We start from the raw sequence: 22,909 nt of genomic DNA on the forward strand, positions 1-22,909 counted from the left end.
CGCCTTCCAATGAGGCGAACCGGGTTCGAATCCCAGTCGATACGAATTCCGCATCCGGCTTACCGCCGACCACAGTGCTGATGTGAAGTATCCTCAGTGTTAGACGGATCATGGGTTAGAGTCCCCTTGCCGTCAGACTAACCGTGGGAGGTTCTCGTGGTCGTCCTCTCCATGTAACGCAAGCGCCATCAAAATGTCCTCCACGAAGGCAAATTTTTCCCAATACTCGTTCCAATAGTTCCCTTGTCTTCTGGATTGAGTTCAAAATTACAAGGTTACAGAGTTGAACATTAGTAGTCGTAAACCCATAAAATTGGGTCGGCTCTTCAACGACGGTTATAAAAATAAAATAAAAACTTTTTTTCTGAACATATAATTTCAAGACAGTTCGAATAAATAATGTAAATAAATATAGATTAATAAAAAGATGAGCGCAATGATTACTCGTATTGAAAGAAACATTCCATACATTTAAGGAAAGAATTTACCGAATCATTTTATGAGGTGTTTTATAATGGCCACTCTTATTATACAGATTGTTACGTAATCACTGCATGTTGTTTTTAGAATCCTTGTAAAAAAATAAAGTCAAAAAGTTCACACATTCCAGCACCCGTAGTATTTTATAAGCGAGTAAGGAAATATAACCGGCATCGAAACTTAAAGAAGACGGGACTGAAAATATCAAAACCAATTTAAATGCCGGAAGAAGCATAGAAGAGTTATAAAACGATCATTGGAAACAACCACAAATTTCTCCAGACTAAGTTATTAAATATAAATTTCTCTGATAATTCGGCAGATTAGAATAATGTTTTTGTTTCTTTCTTGCTTAACCAGCAATCCCTCGTATTTGTAATTTTTTTTTTAAATTTAATTTTTTACAAGGATTTTAAAAATACCTATTAAGGGAGAGCATTATAAAACACCCTGCATTTGATTGTATTAACCGAACGATCTTAATAAAATTTTCTTACTATAGTTATTCTCTATCCCTCCGTACCTTCTACCGAAGACAGCGCCTGCTGATCCATATTCATTTCATTATTATATTCATTCATTATATTCATTTCATTATTCATTTCATATTCATTATAAGTCTCATCGAATAATTAATATAAAATGTTTGATGAAACTTTAGTCACAAGTAATGCTTGCAAACTTAATAGAAGAGAGAAAAATAGAATCTAAACAAAACATTTTACCTCAAAGTTTTTTTCATAAAAGATATTAAGAGTAAATAAAATAAAAAGTAAATGAATTCTCTTCAAATGCAGCACATTCTGTTTCTGGAATACTTAATAAAATATGTCACTTAAAGGTTGCCAAACGATGATGAAAAACCTTGAAATTCTCATTTCGCAATCGATAATGATGATATCTAATTATTTTTTTTATTTACTTATCGAATGTAGATGTAACGAAAAAGAGAACTTTTCAAATGTGTGTTGAGAGCGAAATTAGCTGCACATTTCAAACGTAAAGATACCCATCAGTACACAATAACATTTTGTTTTTGATCATTTTGAACAGCTGAAACTTCACGTCAAACGATATTTCTTTGACTTGAAAAAGAGACTAAATAATATGAGCTGGAAGCTTCTGTCTGAAAAAAGAAAGAAAATAAATCATATAAGACTAGAAGAAAATGGCTATTCACGTTAATTACCATTTCACAAATTATGGGTTTATAAACACTTTTATTTCTTTATTTTAATCGCCGCACCTATTCGCTGTTTTGCTATTATGCTAATTTACTGATTAGTCTATCTAGATACATTATCACAATACACGAAATCACTAAGTTACCCTTTCACAGATTCGTTTCCTGTCTTCTTCTTTTTCCCCCCTCTTTTATTCACTCGCTAAATCAAGAATATAAATAAAGCAAATTAAAAATGAACAATTTTAAAAGTAGTCATACACTCAAAAAGAATTTAAAAAAAAAAAAAAAACAGGCAAAATTTATATCCTACAAAATACATTAACAAGTGACCGTAGTTATAGAAACCTAAAATTACGTGAGCTAAAGTCAAGTTTTCTTGCTCCCCTCCCCATTCAAAATTAAGTTTATAAAATAAATAAATAAATAAATAAAATAAAAAAAATAACAATCTTTTTCTGTAAATCAAATGATTTATATTTTACATAAAGATTAGATAGCAAGCTTAAAATTTTTAAGACAGTAAAACTTTTAAATTTATAGAAAAATTAAATTACTGGGAGAATCAAATTCAAATAATAGGATTTAAAAAATCTTTTTATATGGAAACTTATCATGCGAGGATAGATTCAGCCTTGGCAATACATAATGTACACAGTGGCGGATCCAGAAGGGGGGAGGGTCATAGGGGTCATGACTCCCCTCCCCCGATTGAAAAAATAATAATAATATTAAATTTTTTAATAGTTTACAAAGGAAATAAAATATTTTGAAAATTATTTAAGGGGTCATATACACCTAGGTAGGTTGGAAAGTTGATTTTTTCCCCATCTAATTATGTTCCACACTGTTTTAAGAATCATAATCCAGAGGATTAAAACGAAATTCGTCATAGTTTCATTGTAAACATTAATAATGTTGAAGCCCGCTTCGATAGGTTTAACTTAAGATTGTATTTGCCAAAGTTTCTAAAAAAAACGCATTACATTTATTATTAAAAGATTTTGAATACTTATTATGAAAAAAATAAATGAGAAGACTAGCATTAAAAACCCCATTTTTTTTTCAAAAAAAATATTTAAATTTTTTTTTTATAAAAAAACTAATGGGGGGGGGGGATCTGAGTCTATGACCCTCCCCAGGAAAAATTTCTGGATCCGCCCCTGAATGTACAATGTCCAAAAACGAATCACTTTGAATAACTTTTGACTTAGATCGGATTTTGACGCACTAGGATTCAATGGTTTAAAAGGTTTTCAGATATGTTAATTAATTAGTGCACACGATATTTTAAGTTACGACGCAATTAACTATTTTCTCTGAATAAACATAGCTTTTTTTTCTACGGGTTTGGATTTCTGATCCTTAAAATATTGGGGGTTGCAGCTAACTGATAAATATCGTCCCAATAGTTGATCAGGAGAACTGCGTCGAAAGTTTTCACCCATTAATATTAATTTTACCTTTTGTGTTTTTTGCCATATCTCGAGAACTTTTTAAGTAAATCGAAACATTTTTACAAACAGTTATAAAATTTGTTTATCCAAAATCAATTTCATGCAAAAAATCATTTTAAATAATTATTTATTGTTTTTCAGTATTTTATTTAACAATAACCGACAATATAGCAAAATACGAATTTTGAACAAAATTGGTCGAATAGTTCCTGAGAAACGAGTTTTTTTTTTTCTTCTCTTCTTTGTTTTTTCTACTAGGGCTTCTTTCGGAGCTTTTTTCCTGTAGTTCTAGAAAATAGTGCATAGCATTGAAAAGTGTTTCACAAGTTTTGTTTTGTCTGTGGCAAAAATGTGTAGTTGTTGTACAAGCAAATTCTATAAAAACTAAATAGTATTCCAGGAAAAATAAACGGTGTTCCATGAAAATTGAGCGGTGTACCATGAAAAATGTTTTGTCAATAATTTCAAAACCTGATGTGTTTGAGCAAAATGTTTTTCAGATTTGAAATCAGCATAATGAACTGCTTTAGAAAAAGCATACAGCATGCCCGATATCTGTAGCTTGTTTATCATAGCTATTACCTTCTTTAGTGCTCATGAAAATCGTAGTTTTCCCGTTTTTATTGATTTATATTTCATTATTTTTTTCTTCTTCTTTTAGTTTGTTTACGTAGAAGATCGAGTAGCAAAAATGTTGATTGACGATAAAATTGCGATAAATTTTACGTGCAGCATTCAGAAAATAATTGTGACCTGTAATATCATCTGGCATTGAGCTCCAATTGAAATTTGAGCTCGTTATCATGTCAAAAATTGGCTGATTGTAAAGGTTAGGAAGAGATTAAAACTTTCTTTGTCATTCGACGCGCAGTCCCAATAAATATGTGAGTGCTCTAGCAAGTTGGAAAGTAGTCAAATTGCGATTACAAGATTCCAGCCTCACTGACACCAATTTATAAAAACGTAGTATTTATAAAAAATTATTTGCAAAATTTTCGGATTGTTATTGAAGCATTCTTTTAGAGGGGAAAAAATTACATAATCAATTATTTAATGAACAAGTAAAAACAAATCTTAATAATTGCCTGTAAATTATTCTTTTTATAGCTTCTTTACTCTATACAAGACTTTAATAATTAATAACATCCTTTGATCTTATTATGTTTTTGATTTAATAATAGTTCAAATTCAAAAGTGCGAACTAAAAGTGATCGTTATTTTGTTTTGACATGTAAATGTTAACGTTATATAAGCACAAAATTTTTATTTCCATTTGGCAATTATTAAGAAAGAAAAAAAAAAAAAAAAAAAAAAAAAAAAAAAAAAAAAAAAAAAAAAAAAAAAAAAAAAAAAAAAAAAAAAAAAAAAAAAAAAAAAAAAAAAAACATCTCGTAATAAATTTTTTAAAAAATTGCGCCCAATAATAATTTACTTAAAATAATTAAAGCATGAAATATGTTTTTGAAATTATTAAAAAATGTCGGAGTTTAATTTTCCTCATTTATGATGATTAAAAAAGTAATCTCTTTGGCAAAAATTCTTAAGCATGTTAAAAATATCTTTGAGTAGGAAAGTGCAATAACATGGAAACTGGTTTTTAAAATACATCGCTTAAACCTTTTATCAGCTTAAATGTACAAATTATTATTATTTACTTTGTTTAAATTTTTTTTATATTTAAATTAAGGAATTCAAAATGTTGGCAAAATTTTTTATTTAAAACATATTTATTAATTTATTATTTTAAATGACTAACGTGACGTTTTGTGAAAGTACTGAAATTTACTATAACTTTTCAGATTATGATTTTAAAATCTGAAATAAAATTACTGTTTTTTAATCTCACGAATCTAAATTAAGATATTATAAAATTATTAAAAATTATTCCTCTACTGTATTGAAATAATAAAGTAAAAATGAGAAGTGACTGACTTTAATTTGTGTTTGAATAAAAAAGCTTCTCTTATTTTCGATCAGGAACCCGATCTTTCTCTGTTTGGTCATCTATGCCATTTTCTATTATTTATTTTTGAACATAGTTGGAAGCTACACTGAGTTCATTAAAAGTGCTGTTAAAATAATACTGAAATTCTTAATAAGAATGAAAAAATTTCGAAAGTCCGCCGCTTCAAAATTGGATCTTGGTTCTACTTTGAAATGCTATTTTCTCAATTTTCAGTTAATAACTGAGTTACTTAGACCAAATGAGAATGTTAGAAACAGCAAACACTTTTCAATGAAATGTAAACGAAAATTCCCAAATGAAAATTACAGCATTTTGAGAGCTCGGTTTTCGTTCTTTGGTTGGTTTGAAAAACCTCTTGGCAACCACGGTCTCTCATATTTTTCTCTATTTAAAAACTCTGAATGGCAATCGAATTTTCGTGATGTTTACCTGCCGAATCTGTTTCGTAATTTCGTTGTAGATCTTTCTAATGTTTATGGGCGTTCGTGTGAATAATAATCACTTGATCTTGCTTACTTAATTGAAAACTTTTGTTTTGCTAGTCGGATCGGCGAACGAACAATATCTATTGTGTATGATACCGCGTGTGAAGTGATTCGCGCCGGTTTGTGGCCGCTTGTTTGAGATATGCGCCGTCAAAGAAATAGTATTGTTTTCTTTTTAACGACTGCAACTTTATTATTAGTGCATGAATGTAGTGCGAGCGTACCTTATGACATAAAACTTGATGAAAATGCTAAACGAATTCATCAAATTGACTGTTTAAATATATTAGTTTATGTAATTTTACTTATTCTTACTGTATGCACTATATGGTTTTTTAAAAGGCGCCGTGCAAGATTTTTGCACGAAACTGGCCTTGCAATAATTTATGGTGAGTTGTATGACAATTGCAATTGATCACTGTCTAAATTTGTGATATTTTCCATCTATTTTGTTGGGTTATTTGTTGATTAAAATAATTTTTATTATGAACCGTATTGGTTATGATGTTGACATCTGTCATTTTTTGTTGCAAGCCTTGTAGTTTATTTTACCTTAAAATATTTCGATAGAAGTATTGCTGATTTATTTTCGAAAGAAATTTAGTTCTTAAACAGTAACTCTTAATAATTCGCTACTGAATTGTTCGTATTCGTCTTTCTTTACTTGCAATAAAAAAATATTTAGTACGTATTGAAAAAAATTTAACGATAATGAAATAAGTTTTGCTTGGTTATTCAACTAATGGTTGGAACCAAAATATATTTTTGGAAATAATATCCTTAATGAAAATAAAAAGATAATGCTGTATAAAAACATATAAATAAAGTTAGGAAAACATGAAAACATTCATTTTAAGAAAAAATTTGTGATTCATAATTTGCAGAAACAATTTTTCTAGTCAGCTTTTTTCCCCCTTCTAGTTTTCTTCTTTCCTTTTTTTTCTTCACTTTATTTTCAATTATTAATTCTTAAGATAAAATCATTTTTTTTAATGAGACTTAATTTTAAGGTTAGAATCAAATATGTAATACCTATTTGAGATATAGACAGTAAGGTAACAATGGGGCAAGGAGTAATCGACAATGTCAACCTTCATCTATGAAAAGGTACCCCACCATAGAATCAAGTTAACATGTCTTATTAACTACTGAATTAAAATTATATTTTTGCAGTGATAGCTACACTACAGTAAGTAACAAAACATTTGTGTTGTTATTAGTCATTATTTCACTCACTTAACATCATAAATATTAATCAAAATGTGTAATATTATGTAATAACTGAATTTTTTGCTCAACAATTTTTGACATGCTATCTTATGTGTATATTTCAATCATTATCAAAATAAGAGAAAAATTTGTAGTTTATGAAATTAATTAAACACATGCTAAAAGGCAATCTTTGTGCATATTTCTTTTTTCAAAGAAAGTAAACTAGCAAAAAATGATTAATTGATAAACAACTTGAAAGCTTTTTTCCATAATTTAATCTGAAAATTAGTAGAAAATTAACGTGTAAAGATGCATTTTTTTTGTAAAAGAGAGGCATTTATTTAAAATAAAAAAGTTTTAAAATCACTTAAAAAATTTATTTTTACCCCTCCCCCAGATAAGATACTTATAAAAATTTAACCAGCTGAGAATAATGCTAACAAAGTAAATATTTAAAGTCGTAATTCAAATTAAAGTTATAAACACAGACTATTTTACCAGTGTGTAATTATTATTTAAAAACAATGGATGATATTTTTTCAAACTGGAATCGCGTATATATCTGTATGTGAGTGTAACATAAAAATCTTCAAGTAATCTTTTTAGGTAATTTCTTTATCTAAATTCTCCTTCTTAAATTATTATTCAACATTAAGCACTTTCTTACAATTAATTATTCACTTCCTCTTTTCTTATTATATTTTTGGTTTCGGTATGTATAAATTAACATTTTGGATTTTCCCTTAATTCGAACTGTGAGAAATATTTTATTCCCTCAACATATTTAATGGACTAATTGTAATTTGTTTTTGTTTTTCCCTGAGATCTAACACAATAGAGGGACAAACTTGTGCTACTTTCCCTTAGATAAAAACTCAATCACGCAGATTCTGGAACATGATATGAAGATTTGCAAACTCAAAAATGACTTAAATAAAGTTTGTTTCTATCCAGCTATTTTCCTGCATTCCTGAACACTTGACCATGGCTACTATAACATCAACATCACACACATATATATATATATATATATATATATATATAATTCTTCAAAATTTGTTAAAAACAAATGTGTTGTTACATATTCCACTTGGCCCAGAACAAGGCTAGACCAAATCTAGAAGACCGTTCACCAACAGAAAATCATATACCATCACCAGATTCTCCTAGATAAAATTCTTCTCTAGCCCCATACAGGACAACAAATAATCAGGTGTAGCCTGGTGCACATTACATTTTAGCAATACAGGGAAAGTCTTTTGACCCTGAACAAATATTATTCCATGGGTATGACCACTGATTAGTCTTGTGATAGCTGTCTGTAGTTTCCTATCACCTTTTAGCTCCAGGGCAGCTCCAGGACTATTTTGTTGATACCAATCATGACTAGGTGAAATCCTCCAAGTCCTGTTATTGTCGGTCTTAACTTTTGCATAGATTTCATTGTAAGTTAGAAGGCCACTACTATCTATAGGATCATTAGCCTCCTCCTTGGCCAGTTCATCGGCCAGATCATTAAATAAAAACAAATGTGAATGCCTTTGATTTTCAAATAAGGCTAAAGTTTTCCATACTTAGTGATTTTCAAATATATTTTAACTTAAAATTGCAAAAATAACAATTATGTATATAACTTTCAAAATGTTTTTGCACAAAGTTAAGCAACTTAGCTGAAATTGTTTTTTTTTAAAGCTTTCAAATTTATCTGGAAATAGAATTAAAACAGGTTAAGAAAATATTATTTTTCCATTCAAAGTTTATTTTTAATTATGATTGTGAGCTATTTAACTATTGTATGTTTATATTTTATAAGCATTGATGAAAGCATTCCATTATTTATAATCAATGATTTAAATTAAATTAGATACATAAAGCTTTAAGTAAAAAAACATATTTTAAATGTGTAATTTAAGATACTATAATCCAGTCATGACTATTAAGGCAGTTTTTTCAACTTTAACTAATAATCAAATTGTAAGTATTTATAAACTGATACAAGAGTGTTATTCTTTTGCACTGTTAACACCGATAATAATTTCGATATCTAATGATAATATTGAATTGTTTATTAATAGATATGAAAAAGAATAGCTATTTATTTTATGATCATTGATAATAAATGATAATATAAAACTTTGTCTTGTATCTATCTGTAACATGTGTTGATAAGTTGTAAGTATTTTATTTCTTATCTTAAATCTCATAAATTAAAGTGTCAATAAATTTTTATTTGAATTCATATCTAAGTTCTTCTGCAAGTTTTTTCCAAAAAATGTTAAATGAAATTTTTTTTCTTCTCCAATTTATACATTTTAAAAAAATGCTGTTCTAATGTTATTAAAACACTAAAAGAACACACTTAAGTGAAACACTCATATGAAACAATTTTCAAAATACTCATAATATTTTAAAATAAAAAAAATAAATATATTTTTTGAAATTAAACATTACTTGTCTTTTAAAAAAAAATTGGAATTTTATTAAGTTTTTATTATTTTTTTTTTTGCTGAAAAATTAATGAGAGTTTTTTTCTTTATATAAATTACAATATTTAATTTTTGTATGAATAATATATTTCGATTGAGAAATATTTCTTAAAAAGAGATGCAATTGAGTTTCAAATGGTTTACATTAGGGGGGCACAACCTGTGTCCCATTGACCGTTGACGTGCAGACCGCGGGAGCTTCTGAACACAATAAAAACATTTCTTTTTAATTTAGTTTTTGTTTAAACATTGTGAATTTTCTTTAATTACAATATTTTATTCAAATTTATATTACTCTATAAAATGCATATATTTTTTGCACTTTCATTCTATAAGCTTCTCTTTGGTTTGAATTTATATCCCCCTCCCCAATATTTATGTGTATATATANAAATGCATATATTTTTTGATCTTTCATTCTTTAAGCTTCTTTTTGGTTAGAATTTGTATCTCCCCCTCCAATATTTATGTATGCATATATATTTGCTAAATTAATTATTGTGAAAAATGGAAAAAGTTTTTTTTAAAAGAAAGTATCAGTTTTTTTTTAGTTTTAAATAAATTCAAATGATTAAAAATATTTCATTTTCTGCAAATATGTTATTTAAGTTTACTAATAAAAGTATTTAGTGCTTACAACACTAATGCTGCACTTTTTATACGTCCCGCAGTGGACTGATTGTTAAGACACGGTTCCCAGCAGATTACCGAAGTCCAGCATCACTGGCTGCGGTCAGTGTGCGGGTGGGTGACCACTTGGATCAGTCTGCGTAGGGACCGAGGGTGTGCGGTATTGGTCCTCGTTAAACTGTTCTACCGTAAAGTGCTGGACTTCGATTGCAGGTCGTTGGGCTACCGAAGCAGGGGTGCCATCCCCTCTGCAGAGGATCAAAATTGTGATGGCTTGTCTTCGGATCATCCTCAGGGAAGTTTCTCAGACCGTCACCAATAGCCCATTGTGCAGCTCTAGTGCGACGCAAATTAACTACAGCAGCAGCAACCAATATTTATGTATATATATATTTGATAAATTAATTATTGTGAAAAATGGAAAAAGTTTTTTTGAAAAAAGTATCAGTTTTTTTTAGTTTTAAATAAATTCAAATAATTAAAAATATTTTATTTTCTGCAAATATGTTATTTAAGTTTACTAATAAAAGTATTTAGTGCTTACAACACTAATGTTGCAATTTTTATGCACACTTTTATGGTTACAACACATTAAAATTATCATATTTGCCACTAACATGACTAAATATAGGTGCAGCCCTTCATTAATCTAACTGATGTGCAAATGGCCCTTATTCCAAAAGGTGCACCCCTAATTTATATATTTTGATACTTAATTGCAATTTTGCATGCTATTTATATTGATTTTCTCATTCATATAAAATGAATTGATGAGGTTGCAAAATGATGATTGCTATTTCCTAATTAGAATTTAAAAATTTTTTACTTGACGTAAATATATATTTGTTTTAAATTATTATTTAAATGAGGGTAGGATTTACTTAGGGTAGGGTATGTGTGAATAAATTGCAAATGAATATTATAATTATTATTTTAGGATTGATTGTTGGTGCCATTATCAGGTATGGTGGTCAAGATTACGAAGTTAATCACATCTACACAACACCTGCTAGGGGTTATGGGCATAACTTAACCATGCCCCCAGATAATATATTTTTTCAAATGGCTGTAGTAAGGCAAACAGCTACTCAAGATGTGAAGAATAAGACTTATGCTTACTCTTTCAGAGGTGAAATCACAGATGTCGAAAATAAAAAATTGGATCAAAAGGTGAGAATTTTATGTAAATTTAAATTTGTATTTTGGATTGATAAAAATGTGATTTTTATTCAAACTTATTTAATCCATTTATTTTTGTTGGAAAAACCAACCTTGTTGACATTGAAAAACTGTTCTATATATCAGAAAGACATAAATTAAATATTGGAGTAGCTTTTATGTATAAAAAAATGGTTTTGTAATAAATTATTATTAATATTCTCAACATATTCAAAGGAAGGTAATAAAATTATTTTAAAAGAATAAAAAATTTAATTTTATCATAAGGAAAAATAATTCTGAAAAACAGGGAGCATTTGTTATAGATATCACTCTTAAAGGTTAATATTGAAATGAAATAAATCTAACTATGCCAAATTTGAAATTCTCATGTTAAAAACGTTTTTTAAAAAAATTCTTTCTAAATTTTTTAGCTTACCATATTTTTCGAAGTATAAGTTTGGGATATAACTAATGGTGATTAGGTCGAATATTTGGTGATCGCCCAAATCACTATTACAGCCAAGTAACGTTTTTTTAAAAATAAAAAATCATTAATAAATATGATTTTTTATACAGAAATGAGTTTAGTAATAGAAAAATAATCAAAACTTAGCAATACTATTGGTATTGAGTAAAGGAAAAAAAATATTTAAATATGAATGTTTAAGATAATAAAGATAATCAGATATTAAGGTAGTTAGAAATATTTAAAAAACATGACTGATAGCTATTGAAAAAATAAATCAAAGTTATAAAATTGAAAAAAAAGGAAATAGAAAAAAAAAAATCTTAATTCTTCAAATGAAACAAAGCTTTAGTGTTAAAAGTATGTATTTTCCGGAGAAAAAAAATATCCATAAGACATTAAAAGAGGTACTGTCTATCAGAAACGCTTTTAAAATGCCTATAAAAATAAAGACTATATACAAAAGCAAAACAGAAAAAATAAAAATCGATCTTAATTTTGAAAGAAAATTTTAAAGCTAAGCATTTCAATTTTTCATTTACTGTATTTTCATGAAAAAATAAAGATTTAAGTCTATAATAGAAACCCTCTTATTTTCTGCATCATAATAAAAATGTCCATAAAACCATAAGTTTTCTTGAAGAAAAAAAAAAAGCTAGCTAAAAACTAAAACAATCGTTCTTAATTTTTTTAACAAATGATTTAACACTAAAAATTTTCACATTGCTGTATTTTTCGAAAAAAGTGACCATAAAAGAAAAACGTTCGTTAGAAATGGTCCTTAGAAAATGCTGTTATAATAAAAGAGCTGATAAAAGGAAAAGTTAAAAAAAAAATCTAAAGAGAAACAGATTTTTTTTTTCTTAGTTCTGAAATATAACTTTAACACTGAGAATCACAGTTTTCCATGTTACTAGTTATCTGTCTTACTGTACAAGAAAAAAGCGACAGGAAAAAAAAATAAAGTGTATTCGAAACATTCCATTAACATGCTTTGCTTTAGTTTAAACTGAAAAACAAGCAAAAATTAAACAAAAGTAAATGTTCTCAATTTTTAAAACATTAAGTGTTAAAAATGCCTGCATATAATTAAAAAAAAAAAAAATCAGCATTATAAAACTCATGGTTCAGTGTCAATTAATCTAGTTTCAATTCTTCAAATTCCGCTTTTCCAAGTGTCTTTCAGAACATAAGTTAACAAGTTTTAGAACTTAACAAATATGTATAAAAACATATTTTTCTAATTATCTAATTATTAATAATGTATGGTAAAAAAATGATTTTATGAGATGATTTTAGACTATTCTTTATTAAATCTATTATGAATTTTGCCCTCTAAAAACTTTGTGGAAAAATAATATTCCAAATAATACTCTGGTGTACATTTGGCCAAATATTCGGCAAAAGGGCCAAATACCGAATAGAGGCAGAATATTCGTTACATCCCTAATATAAGTCAGCCTCTTGAGTCCTTAAATTGTACTGTAAGTTAGGGAAATCGACTTAAACAGTAACGAAATTTTTTTTCTTTTAAATTTAACCCTTCACCTAATGTATACGATTAATATGAACGTAAAAGTGACACTAATATTACATAATCAAAACTTTTATAAAATAATAATTAAACTTTTTATAGCATACTTATTACACAGGATCCTGAGTTCCCTTTCATGTCATTTCGGATACCATCCAATTAATTGGAAATACCACATTTCTATTATGTTGGCATCAGTATTTTTCCATGTCTCTTCTAGAATTAAACCGTTTTTGAAAACAGAATTAAAATTTTCAGAACAAGATCAGAACATAAGTCCTAACATCATTATTTGAGAATGAAAGAACAAAATTACTATATATTTTAGAAAATTCTTTATTTCATTGATAAATTATGCTCTAAAATAAAAGGTAGTTCTTTCTGTTTTCAAAAATTTAATTTTAGTTTTATCTTTGGGTTAGAATTTTGCTGTTGGGTATAATTTTTGTTGTTGTTGTTCCAATGGGAATTAGGCATCTAAATGTCACTATATTGAAGTTAAAAATGAAGTTTGACTTAGGAAAATATGGTAAATTAAACATTTGAAATAAACATATTCATCAAAAGTTATGTGATAATAATGGTTCACTAATGTTTGGTACTAAGTTTGCATAAATATAGATGACATCATTTCAGAAATCGTTGATCATGAAATTTTAAAATATGCTGATATTTAATATGAATGGTGTTATAAAAAAATTTCTTATTGTAGTTGCTAAAAATTTTATTTGCTTAATTTAAAACTAACTGAAGGCAAGTAACAGACACTATAGTGTAAATGAATTTTATAGTGACATTTCATGTTATTGAAAAGTTTTAACATTTGAGTTCAACAAAAGACAATTGTGCAGCATTAATAATTTTTTTTCCTTGCCTTTTATTTTTATATGTGTATCAAATGTATTTTTTATTGAGAAAAATGATATAAAAGGGAATAAAAGTTTGTTTTAAGAATGTTGAATATGAATAATGCATTCATTTAGTTATTTTTTAAATAAAAAATAATAAATTTTAATGTTTCTTCTTTATTTCAGGCAACTTTTGATCCAGAAATATTTTTTAATATAATTCTACCTCCGATCATATTTAATGCAGGATATAGTTTAAAACGTGTAAGTTTTTTTAAAAATATTTTTTCTTCCTAATTTATAAAATGATTAATTTTTTCTTTTATTGTAAATAAAAATTCAAATGTTTATATATGTATGTATATTTTCTTACGTTTCAGAAATTTTTCTTCAGAAATTTGGGCACTATTTTTACTTATGCCTTTTTAGGCACTACAATATCCTGTTTTATGGTTGGGTAAGATAATTTTTAACTAACCTATTTTCATTCTGCTTTTAAATTTTGTTTGGTCTTTTTTGATGTTAAATTCTTCTTGTACTCCATGCTTTATTTTTTTGAAATGATTGCTTTTACTTCATCTGACTAAATTTTAAAAGACAGATTACTTGAGCTATTATGTTGTTATTAAAATATATACTTTGACTTTTTAGCTATCAAGCATCTTATTCAATAATAATTGTGATTATAAATAATTAATAATTAGTTTATGTTTTGGTAATAATAATAAATTTAATGTCTAATATTTGTTATTTAATGTAATATAATTGTATTACTCTAAATTTTAAATATAGATAGAGATTTTTTGAATTTATGTTTTGTATTGCTTTTAGCTTGTTATAACTTAAAAGATAAATGGATAAATTCAAAATTTGAAGTCTAGGTAATTAAGCTTATATTTAGTGCCATATTTTGTGTAATTTGAATGTATTTTTATTTTGAGATAAATTATTTTAACTTTTTCATTGTATTAAATATCAATTTTTTTTAAAATTTATATTTTGTTGTTTATTTTGCTTCTTATTCCTTCTGATTATATTAACATGATTGCTTTTTTTATATTTCATTTAATTCATTTCATTATAATTCCCATAATTAAGTTAAAGTGAATTTATTATTTTTCAAAATACTTTTGAAGACTTGGCACGGAAATACACACTTTATTTCTTGAATAAATAATCAATCTAGCATAACATAAATTTTTTTGTTTATTTGTTTGTGCTTTTGATCACTTGTCATAAAAGACTTTTATATATTTTTAAGTTGATTAAAGATTAACCTCTCCCAATGACCCTACCATGTTATTCAAGTTTTCTTTTTCTATGTTATACTGTATTACATACTAGAGTTAAAACATTATTTTATAATTTAGTTCAGGTTTATCACTTTGTTAATCTGTTCATTATTTTTTTACGAGTTATTGACTGATTTTTATTTAAAAAATATTTCCTCATTTGTATAGCCATTTCTAAAAAATCAATTCTATCAATGTTGCTAAATGCTCTTTTAGATTCTGTGTTGTTATGTTTGCACATATTTTTTCATCCTCTTTTCAGGGGAATAATGTTTGCATTTCTTCAATTGATGCCTAGCATTACATTTTCATTCAATGAGTGTCTGTACTTTGGGGCAATGATTTCTGCAACTGACCCTGGTATGTTCTTTGTTTTATTACGAAGTTTTTGTATTTTAAATTACTTTTATGTTATTGTTAAGCTATGAATTCTGATAAAACAAATTAAAATTAAACCTAGCATGATTTAAAAGATCTCAAAATGTTTACATGCCTTGCAGCGCATGTTAGTATACTTGACCAAATTGAACTTTTACATACTCATACATCTTTTTCAAATGCATATTAATAAAAATACGTTAATGTACCTATAATTTATCTATCAAAAAAATGACAATAAATATGTTATACCTATATCAATCTTTTTAAGTATGAATTCAACAAATTATCATTTTTTTACCTCAGAAGTTATTGGAAATTGCTTGCCCCTCAACATAGATGTAGTAACCTTTAGGTCTTGTGAAATGTAATCTGTTTAAGTTTGAAGTTAATCAATATTTTTGATTGAATATGTAATTGCTTGTGCAGAGATGTAAGGATATGGTAAGACACGTCTGATTCAAATGTTTACATGACCTATGCATGCCAGGCAATATAATTTTTGAGCAGTTGTACTTATGTAGTGCTACCAATTTATTTTACCATTCTAGTACCAAATTGTAATTTCACACCATACTAAAGTTGCATAATAATTATACATTTTAGCTTTTTCATAATTGAATTCAATAATGAAAAGGGTACTTTAAAGTTTGTTATTCTGCTATTTGTTTGTAATTTTCTAAACGCAGGCTGTGCCCCCTTTTTTGTGATATCTTAATTTTTCTATCTCCCTTTAGTTATCCTAACCTAGCATAACTATAGAGCCTAAGTTAACCTAGATAAATTAAGGCATAACTGTTAACTAAACTAATATGTAATAAACTAAACTAACATAACCTAGCATAACTGTTGAGGTGTATAATTGTATTCAAATATGTGGTGTTAAAAAGAGAGGCTTGTTTTTTCTTTAAAATAAATGAAACTGATATTTTAGCACTTATACTTTACTTATTTTAAGAATGGCATAATAAATACTTGCTAAAAAAGTTGAGTTTCAATATTAAAATTTTAAAAGTTTTTTTTTCTCCTTTCATTTTATTGCATAGTTACAAATTGAATAAAATTACCCAGTCTAATAATTTTGTAAGAAGTTTTATAATTTGATTGTAATATTAAAACCTAAAAATCTTTTTTTTTTATTACTTTAACAGTGACAGTTTTAGCTATTTTCCATGACCTTCATGTTGATGTTAATCTATATGCTTTGGTTTTCGGGGAAAGTATTCTGAATGATGCTATAGCTATAGTTTTGGCTGGGTAAGAAATTGTTTTTTGTTAATTCTGTAGTATTTTAAATACTTTGATTTTAATTAGCAAAGTTGAAAGTTTGTTAAGAGTGAGATTTTTTTGTGAGAATATTTCAACCATTTTCTTTTTCTCTTTGTGATAAATAATTGTATTAAATTGAAGAAAAAGAAATTGTTTGTAAACTAGTATTGTTATAGTAAATTTTTTAAAGTGAATTTTATGTTAAAAAATCGTGAGATTTATTAAATAAATTACTTATTTTTGGAACTTTTAACATCAGAATAAATGTTGATTTGCAAAAATAAGTTAAATATTAGAAATTCTTATCTTTGAATACTTTTGGCATACTTGGGGGGGNCTGGGGGGGGGGGAGGGGAGTTATTATGATTCCGAATTAACAATTACAAAATTGTAAATTGTCGAAGTATTTTATCCAATTTGTTGATTCAGAAATTTTCTCATGATTAAGAATATTATTTATATTCTATATGTATATATATATATAGGAATATGTATATGTATATATATATAGGAATATGTATATGTATATATATATTGGAATATGTATATGTATATATATATAGGAATATGTATATGTATATATATATAGGAATATGTATATGTATATATATATAGGAATATGTATATGTATATATATATAGGAATATGTATATGTATATATATATAGGAATATGTATATGTATATATATATAGGAATATGTATATGTATATATATATAGGAATATGTATATGTATNAGAGGTCATACTCATATTTGTTTACTATTTTTTGAACATAAAATTTGTTTAAAATATAGAGAAAAATGGAAAATAATACATATTAATGAAAAGAGAAGAGAAATTATTAAAATAAAATTTAAAAAATATATAAAAACCAGAAAAATGAAATATTGAAAAGATATCTCGTCATCAGCTCACAGGATTATATCCGCAAAACGGAGTGCTTTTTAATATTGTATTAATGTAGCCAAGGCAAAAATATCAGTACAATAGTGTGAGACGCACTAAAAAAATTGAAATGAAAATAGAACACATTAAGTAAATATACGAAACAAAACAAATTTATTTTTTATGGTGTATTCTCCGTTAGTGAAATTTTGTAGGAGTGAATTAGAGGTCATACACTTATTTGTTTACTATTTTTTTAAGATAAAAAATCTTGTATCATGGTGGTTAATTGCTTTTAATTTTCAATTTAATGATCCCAAAATTTTAAAAATGCGGAACTAAAGAGCATTCAAAAATCACTATTTTTTAAACTTGTGTTGCTTTCAAAATTAGTGAAACACTTTAATTAAAATAAAGTTTTTATTAAAAAATACTAAACCAACTTGCAACATATTAAATCTCCAGATTGGTCTAAGTAGTAAGAAATTATTCCATTTGAGAATTCAATAGGTAATGATATTTTGAAACAACTAAAATTAAATTACTGAAAAAATAACTTTTAATTTAATGCATACTTTTATTAATACAATAACTCTATTAAATTGTAGTTTTTGCTGTAGTTTAATTTGTAATTTGGAAAACATATTTTAGAGTTTAAAACATTACTGCCCTAAGTATAGTTTTCTTTCCAAAACTGAAATGAAAAAAACAAAAAAACAAAAACAAATGCTATATTGGAAAATCTTAGGTGCTGTGGACCTTTGTTTGAAAGTCTTTCAAAATCACTGAAACTGTCATGGCATGCTTGCTTGTGGCCAAGTTAGGTATTTAAAGATCATAAAGGAAAGGAAGATTTATGCTTTCTTTAAATTGCTTTTCATTTACCAGATATCTTTCTTCCATTTTATTTTATATTTATTTTAATTGCAAAACAGACCAAATAAGGAAAGTAAAAATTTTGCATCAAATAAACTAGATGGATGGTTTGATTTCAAAGCTTTTTCACCATTATTCTATTCACAAACTAATGAATTTTAAATTAATGGATTTTTTTCTGTAGATCAATCAACAACTATGCTGAAATGTATGGAAAGGGAGATGATAGTTTCCAATCTTCAGCCGCATTTAAATCTGTAGGAAATTTTGTGTACATTTTCATCTGCTCATTTTTAATTGGTTCTGGCACTGGATGTCTCACCGCTGCTATATCCTTTATTTAATTTCAGTTCAATTGTAAAACTTATTGCCATTTCGGAATTTAAGTATAATTATGGATGTGATTTTAAGGCAAAATCCTTCTTCAAAAAATATTGCATGATATGGAGAAAAAAAATTATGCAATATTTATTATATTTTAATACAATACAACTCTGCTTATTTCACCTCACGTAATTCAAAATCCTGGATGATTTGAACTGATATTTAACCTTATATCTTAATGCTAAGTAATTGAACCTAAATCAGTGGTACTCTGTAGTTAATCGTTCAACTCATAGACAATGAATTAAAAATATGCTTATTTTTATATTTTCATTTAGTGTCAAACATATTAGTGTAGCTTAAGGCAATGGTTCTCAATTTTTTTGGTTATAGGTCCCTAAATGATTTATTTATTTTTCATGAAACCATGAGTCAATAAATAATTTTCTTTAGCAATAGTGAATATTCTAACAGAAGAAAAATAACTAATTATTTGGAAAATATTTAGTGTGATTGTGTGTAATTTAGCATTTTAATTAGGTTTTGCGTCAGGTATTCACAGGTCTGAAGCGACTTCTAGTATTGTCCTGAATTTGTTTTTGGAGTATGCACATGTTGAAAATATGCTGAATTACGGTTTTTTTAAAAATAAAATTAGAATTTTTTTTTATTCTTGAAATTCGTTATTTTATTTTGAATTGAAAAATTAAATGAGAAATGCAGGGGGCAATTTTTAATAAATGCATATCCTTTTCATAATTTATTCAATTTAATGTTTGTCCTTTTTTAAATTTTTCTGGTTTCAATAATTATTATTGGTTAAAAAGGTCTTAACTCTCGATACCTTTGACTTTATCCGATAATATTTTTTTTTATTCTTGAAATTGATTATTTTATTTTGAATTGAAAGTTCAAAGAGAAATACTGAAGTAATTTTTAATAAATGTATATCCTTTTCATGATTTTTGCAATGAAATGTTTATTCTTTTTTAATTTTCAAAAATTTTTTTTCATTGGCATTTGACTGAAATAATTTCACAAAAATATTAAATTAATTATGGATTATTGGTTGTATATAAATGTTATTTCAGTAAAAGTCGTAAACTCTCTGACTTCTACACAATTCTATGGTTACCACTGGCTAATGGGAAATTCTCTAGTTATAAATTTTGATGATTATTAAAATTTAATGTTTTGTAATCTTGTATGTTAAAGTAATATGGTATTTTAACTTTTCAAGAGTTGTGAACCTATGTGATGAATATTTTGTTGAGTTTTAATTTACAACTGTAAATTTGAACTCTTTTATGAATTATCTATTAATATGCTGAAAATTTTGATAATTTTTTTAAAGTTAAAATTGCCTGTCTTGGATAAAACCTTTTATCTTGTTTGAGTTTAGATGCATAGATGTAGTTATTTTTGTCTCGACTTCGATCGTTTTTTCTTCCTTTGTTTGCCATTAAACTCTACTATAAAAATAATCCATGTATTTAATTTTGTGATATGATATTCTGTCTTACTTCTAATTTAAGAATTAAACATTTTTAATTTCTTAAATTGTTTTATGCACAATTGATTACAATGTTTTCCTTAATGCTGCTTACTTGACAAAATTTACTCGCATTTGTGACTTTCCTTTGCTGGAATCCAGTTTGTTTGTTTTAATGTCCTACAGTACATTTCTTATGGCAGAAGCTGCTGATTTAACAGGTAACTTTGATTTGCAATAATTAAATTCACTTAAATACTCCTTTTGCTTTATAGTTAAAAGGAAAGAAAGTTATGTTTTAAATGATATCTCAATGATGAAAAATTTAGAAAAAAGAAAAGGCTACATTTAATTAAAGGATCAATTTCACTTCAACCGTGAAGCAAAAGAAGTTTTTATTTTCAAATGTACCTAGCATTTTTTCTTTAAGTAATAATTTAATTTACATAATTACTTCACTTAGATTACTTATCTAGATTTAATTTTGTATCTTTCTGTAAATAGATAGACTTCCCATTTTAATTAATTTTTTAACCATTTTATTTTGAAAATAACATGCACATGTGTAGGAAATAAATTTTCATCTAAAAAAAAAATTCTGAAATGTAACAATTCTTCAATTAATCGACAACTTTTGGAGAATTGTATTAAGTAATTTCTCAAAAAGTATTTCATAAGATTCTTTTAGTTTATAATGTTGTATAAAAACATTTATGTACAGTGCACTAAAAAAACAAAAAAGCAACACCCTGAATAACTTATGATCTAGTAATCAAATCTTCATGTACTATAATTCAATCTTAATGGTTACAAGTATCTTAATGGCTGCTTTTAAAATGCAATTTGAAAAATATGGTCTGAATAGTTTGGTTAGGAGAGCGGTTAAAACTTAGGACCCCTTAATTTTAATTTTACTTTACCATATCTATAGTTTATTTTACTATAGCTCTTGAACTTTTTTAAGCAAGTTAAAATAGTTTTCACTCAATTATAAAATTTGTTTACCCAAAGTTAATTCCATCCAAAAAAAATAGCAATATGTAATGAAAAATTTTATTATTTTATTTAGTAATAGGCAAAAAAATTTTGAATTATAAGCTGTGCAAATTTTTACAACATATAAAAGAATGTTATTTCAAGTGGTAAAATAAAAAATTTGAACAAAATAAGGCGTGTGATTCCTGAGAAATCGAATTTTAATTAAATCATATATTTAAAATTTGATTTGAGAAAGTATCTCTTTGTGCCTGATTTCATAATTTAAAATGTTGTCTGAACTAATATTTGTGGTTATCCACTCAAATGATTAAGATTGAGGCCAAGTACGGAAAAATCCGATTATTAGATCTAAAGTTATTTGTGGTGTTTTTTCGCAATGTACACCGATACAGAAAATTTTCTTACTGTGTAAATCCAATTAATTAAAAAATCAACTTAAATTTTTCAAAATGGGAAAAAATACCAAATAATTTGTCCATAAAAAGTGTATCTCTTTATGTATTAACTATCCTTAGATTGTTAAAAGATGTATAGTCTTTTTTTATTCAGTTTATTCATTATTTTTGTTTCAGGCATTGTGGCTGTTCTCTTTTGTGGTATTTGTCAAGCTCACTACACATACAATAATTTAACTGTAGAATCTAGATCAAGAACTAAACAAGTTAGTGAGATTTTCTTTAATTTAGATTTAATTCTATTGCACAGTATTTATTTTATGAATGCATAATTAAAATTTGTTACAAGAATTTGTTTTAACATGACAAATAAATTATTTATTATTATTATTATAGAGTTTTGTACTACATTTACCAACTAAGTTTTAAATTTGGCCTTTTATAAAATGCTGAAAACTGGCTAGAAAAGTGTAAAACAGTTCATTATTTCACATTACTTGGGCATTCTATAGCACGGTATCCATTCTCAAGTAGTAGCTAGACTAAAATTTTTGCTTTCTTCTATTTACCCAAAAAATAAGAATAATTTTCTTTGGAGACCAAAGTTATAAAAGAATGTAGGCATTGAAAACCCTAAACACATGTATTACTAAAAAACACTATTAGTTTTTTAAAAAAAAATTCAATGTTTCCAATGTTATCCATATATCTTTAAAAATCAAATCATTTACATGCAAAGATATCTGAAAATTCAGACATCAAAAATGTTGCCATAATTTTAACACTTCTTACTTGTATGCTGCTGCCTTTTGGCATTGAAATACCATAAGTCAAATATACGCCTAGCATCGGTGCCTCAGTCTCTAAAAAGTTTCTGGAAGCTGTCTTCGGTCTATTCGGTGACATCTAATGCCGCACAGGAAGCCGAGATCATTGGTTGATAGAATAGCACAAAAGTGTTATAATCTGGTGCATATTCGGTTATCTCGCTGAACATTTTTCACTGTTCAATTTCTCCAACATCCAAATCAATGTTGATGAAGTGAGCGTGAACAAGAATTTTGCATACTGTGCCAACACAATGTTTCTT

At 26.5% G+C, this 22,909-nt stretch overlaps 1 protein-coding gene across 3 annotated transcripts in view; it reads left to right on the top strand.

Moving 5' to 3' along the window:
• The first annotated feature begins 5,488 nt into the window (after positions 1–5,488).
• The window catches only part of LOC107439102 (Na[+]/H[+] hydrogen exchanger 3), a 46,891-nt gene continuing 29,470 nt past the window's right edge, over positions 5,489–22,909 (top strand). Inside the window, exons 1-9 of one of the 3 annotated variants that reach the window (XM_043046637.2) lie at positions 5,489–5,960; positions 10,837–11,069; positions 14,095–14,172; positions 14,289–14,365; positions 15,463–15,560; positions 16,730–16,835; positions 18,794–18,938; positions 20,541–20,646; positions 21,997–22,085. In XM_043046637.2, the coding sequence (XP_042902571.1) occupies positions 5,714–5,960; positions 10,837–11,069; positions 14,095–14,172; positions 14,289–14,365; positions 15,463–15,560; positions 16,730–16,835; positions 18,794–18,938; positions 20,541–20,646; positions 21,997–22,085 (1,179 nt within the window). In that variant the 5' untranslated portion in view covers positions 5,489–5,713. The remainder of the gene's footprint in view (positions 5,961–10,836; positions 11,070–14,094; positions 14,173–14,288; positions 14,366–15,462; positions 15,561–16,729; positions 16,836–18,793; positions 18,939–20,540; positions 20,647–21,996; positions 22,086–22,909) is intronic. The other 2 variants (XM_071184395.1, XM_071184396.1) reach the window with 2 other exon arrangements.

The sequence above is a fragment of the Parasteatoda tepidariorum genome, chromosome 8 (genome assembly GCF_043381705.1).
Source record: "Parasteatoda tepidariorum isolate YZ-2023 chromosome 8, CAS_Ptep_4.0, whole genome shotgun sequence".
NCBI classification, from domain to species: Eukaryota; Metazoa; Arthropoda; class Arachnida; order Araneae; family Theridiidae; genus Parasteatoda; species Parasteatoda tepidariorum.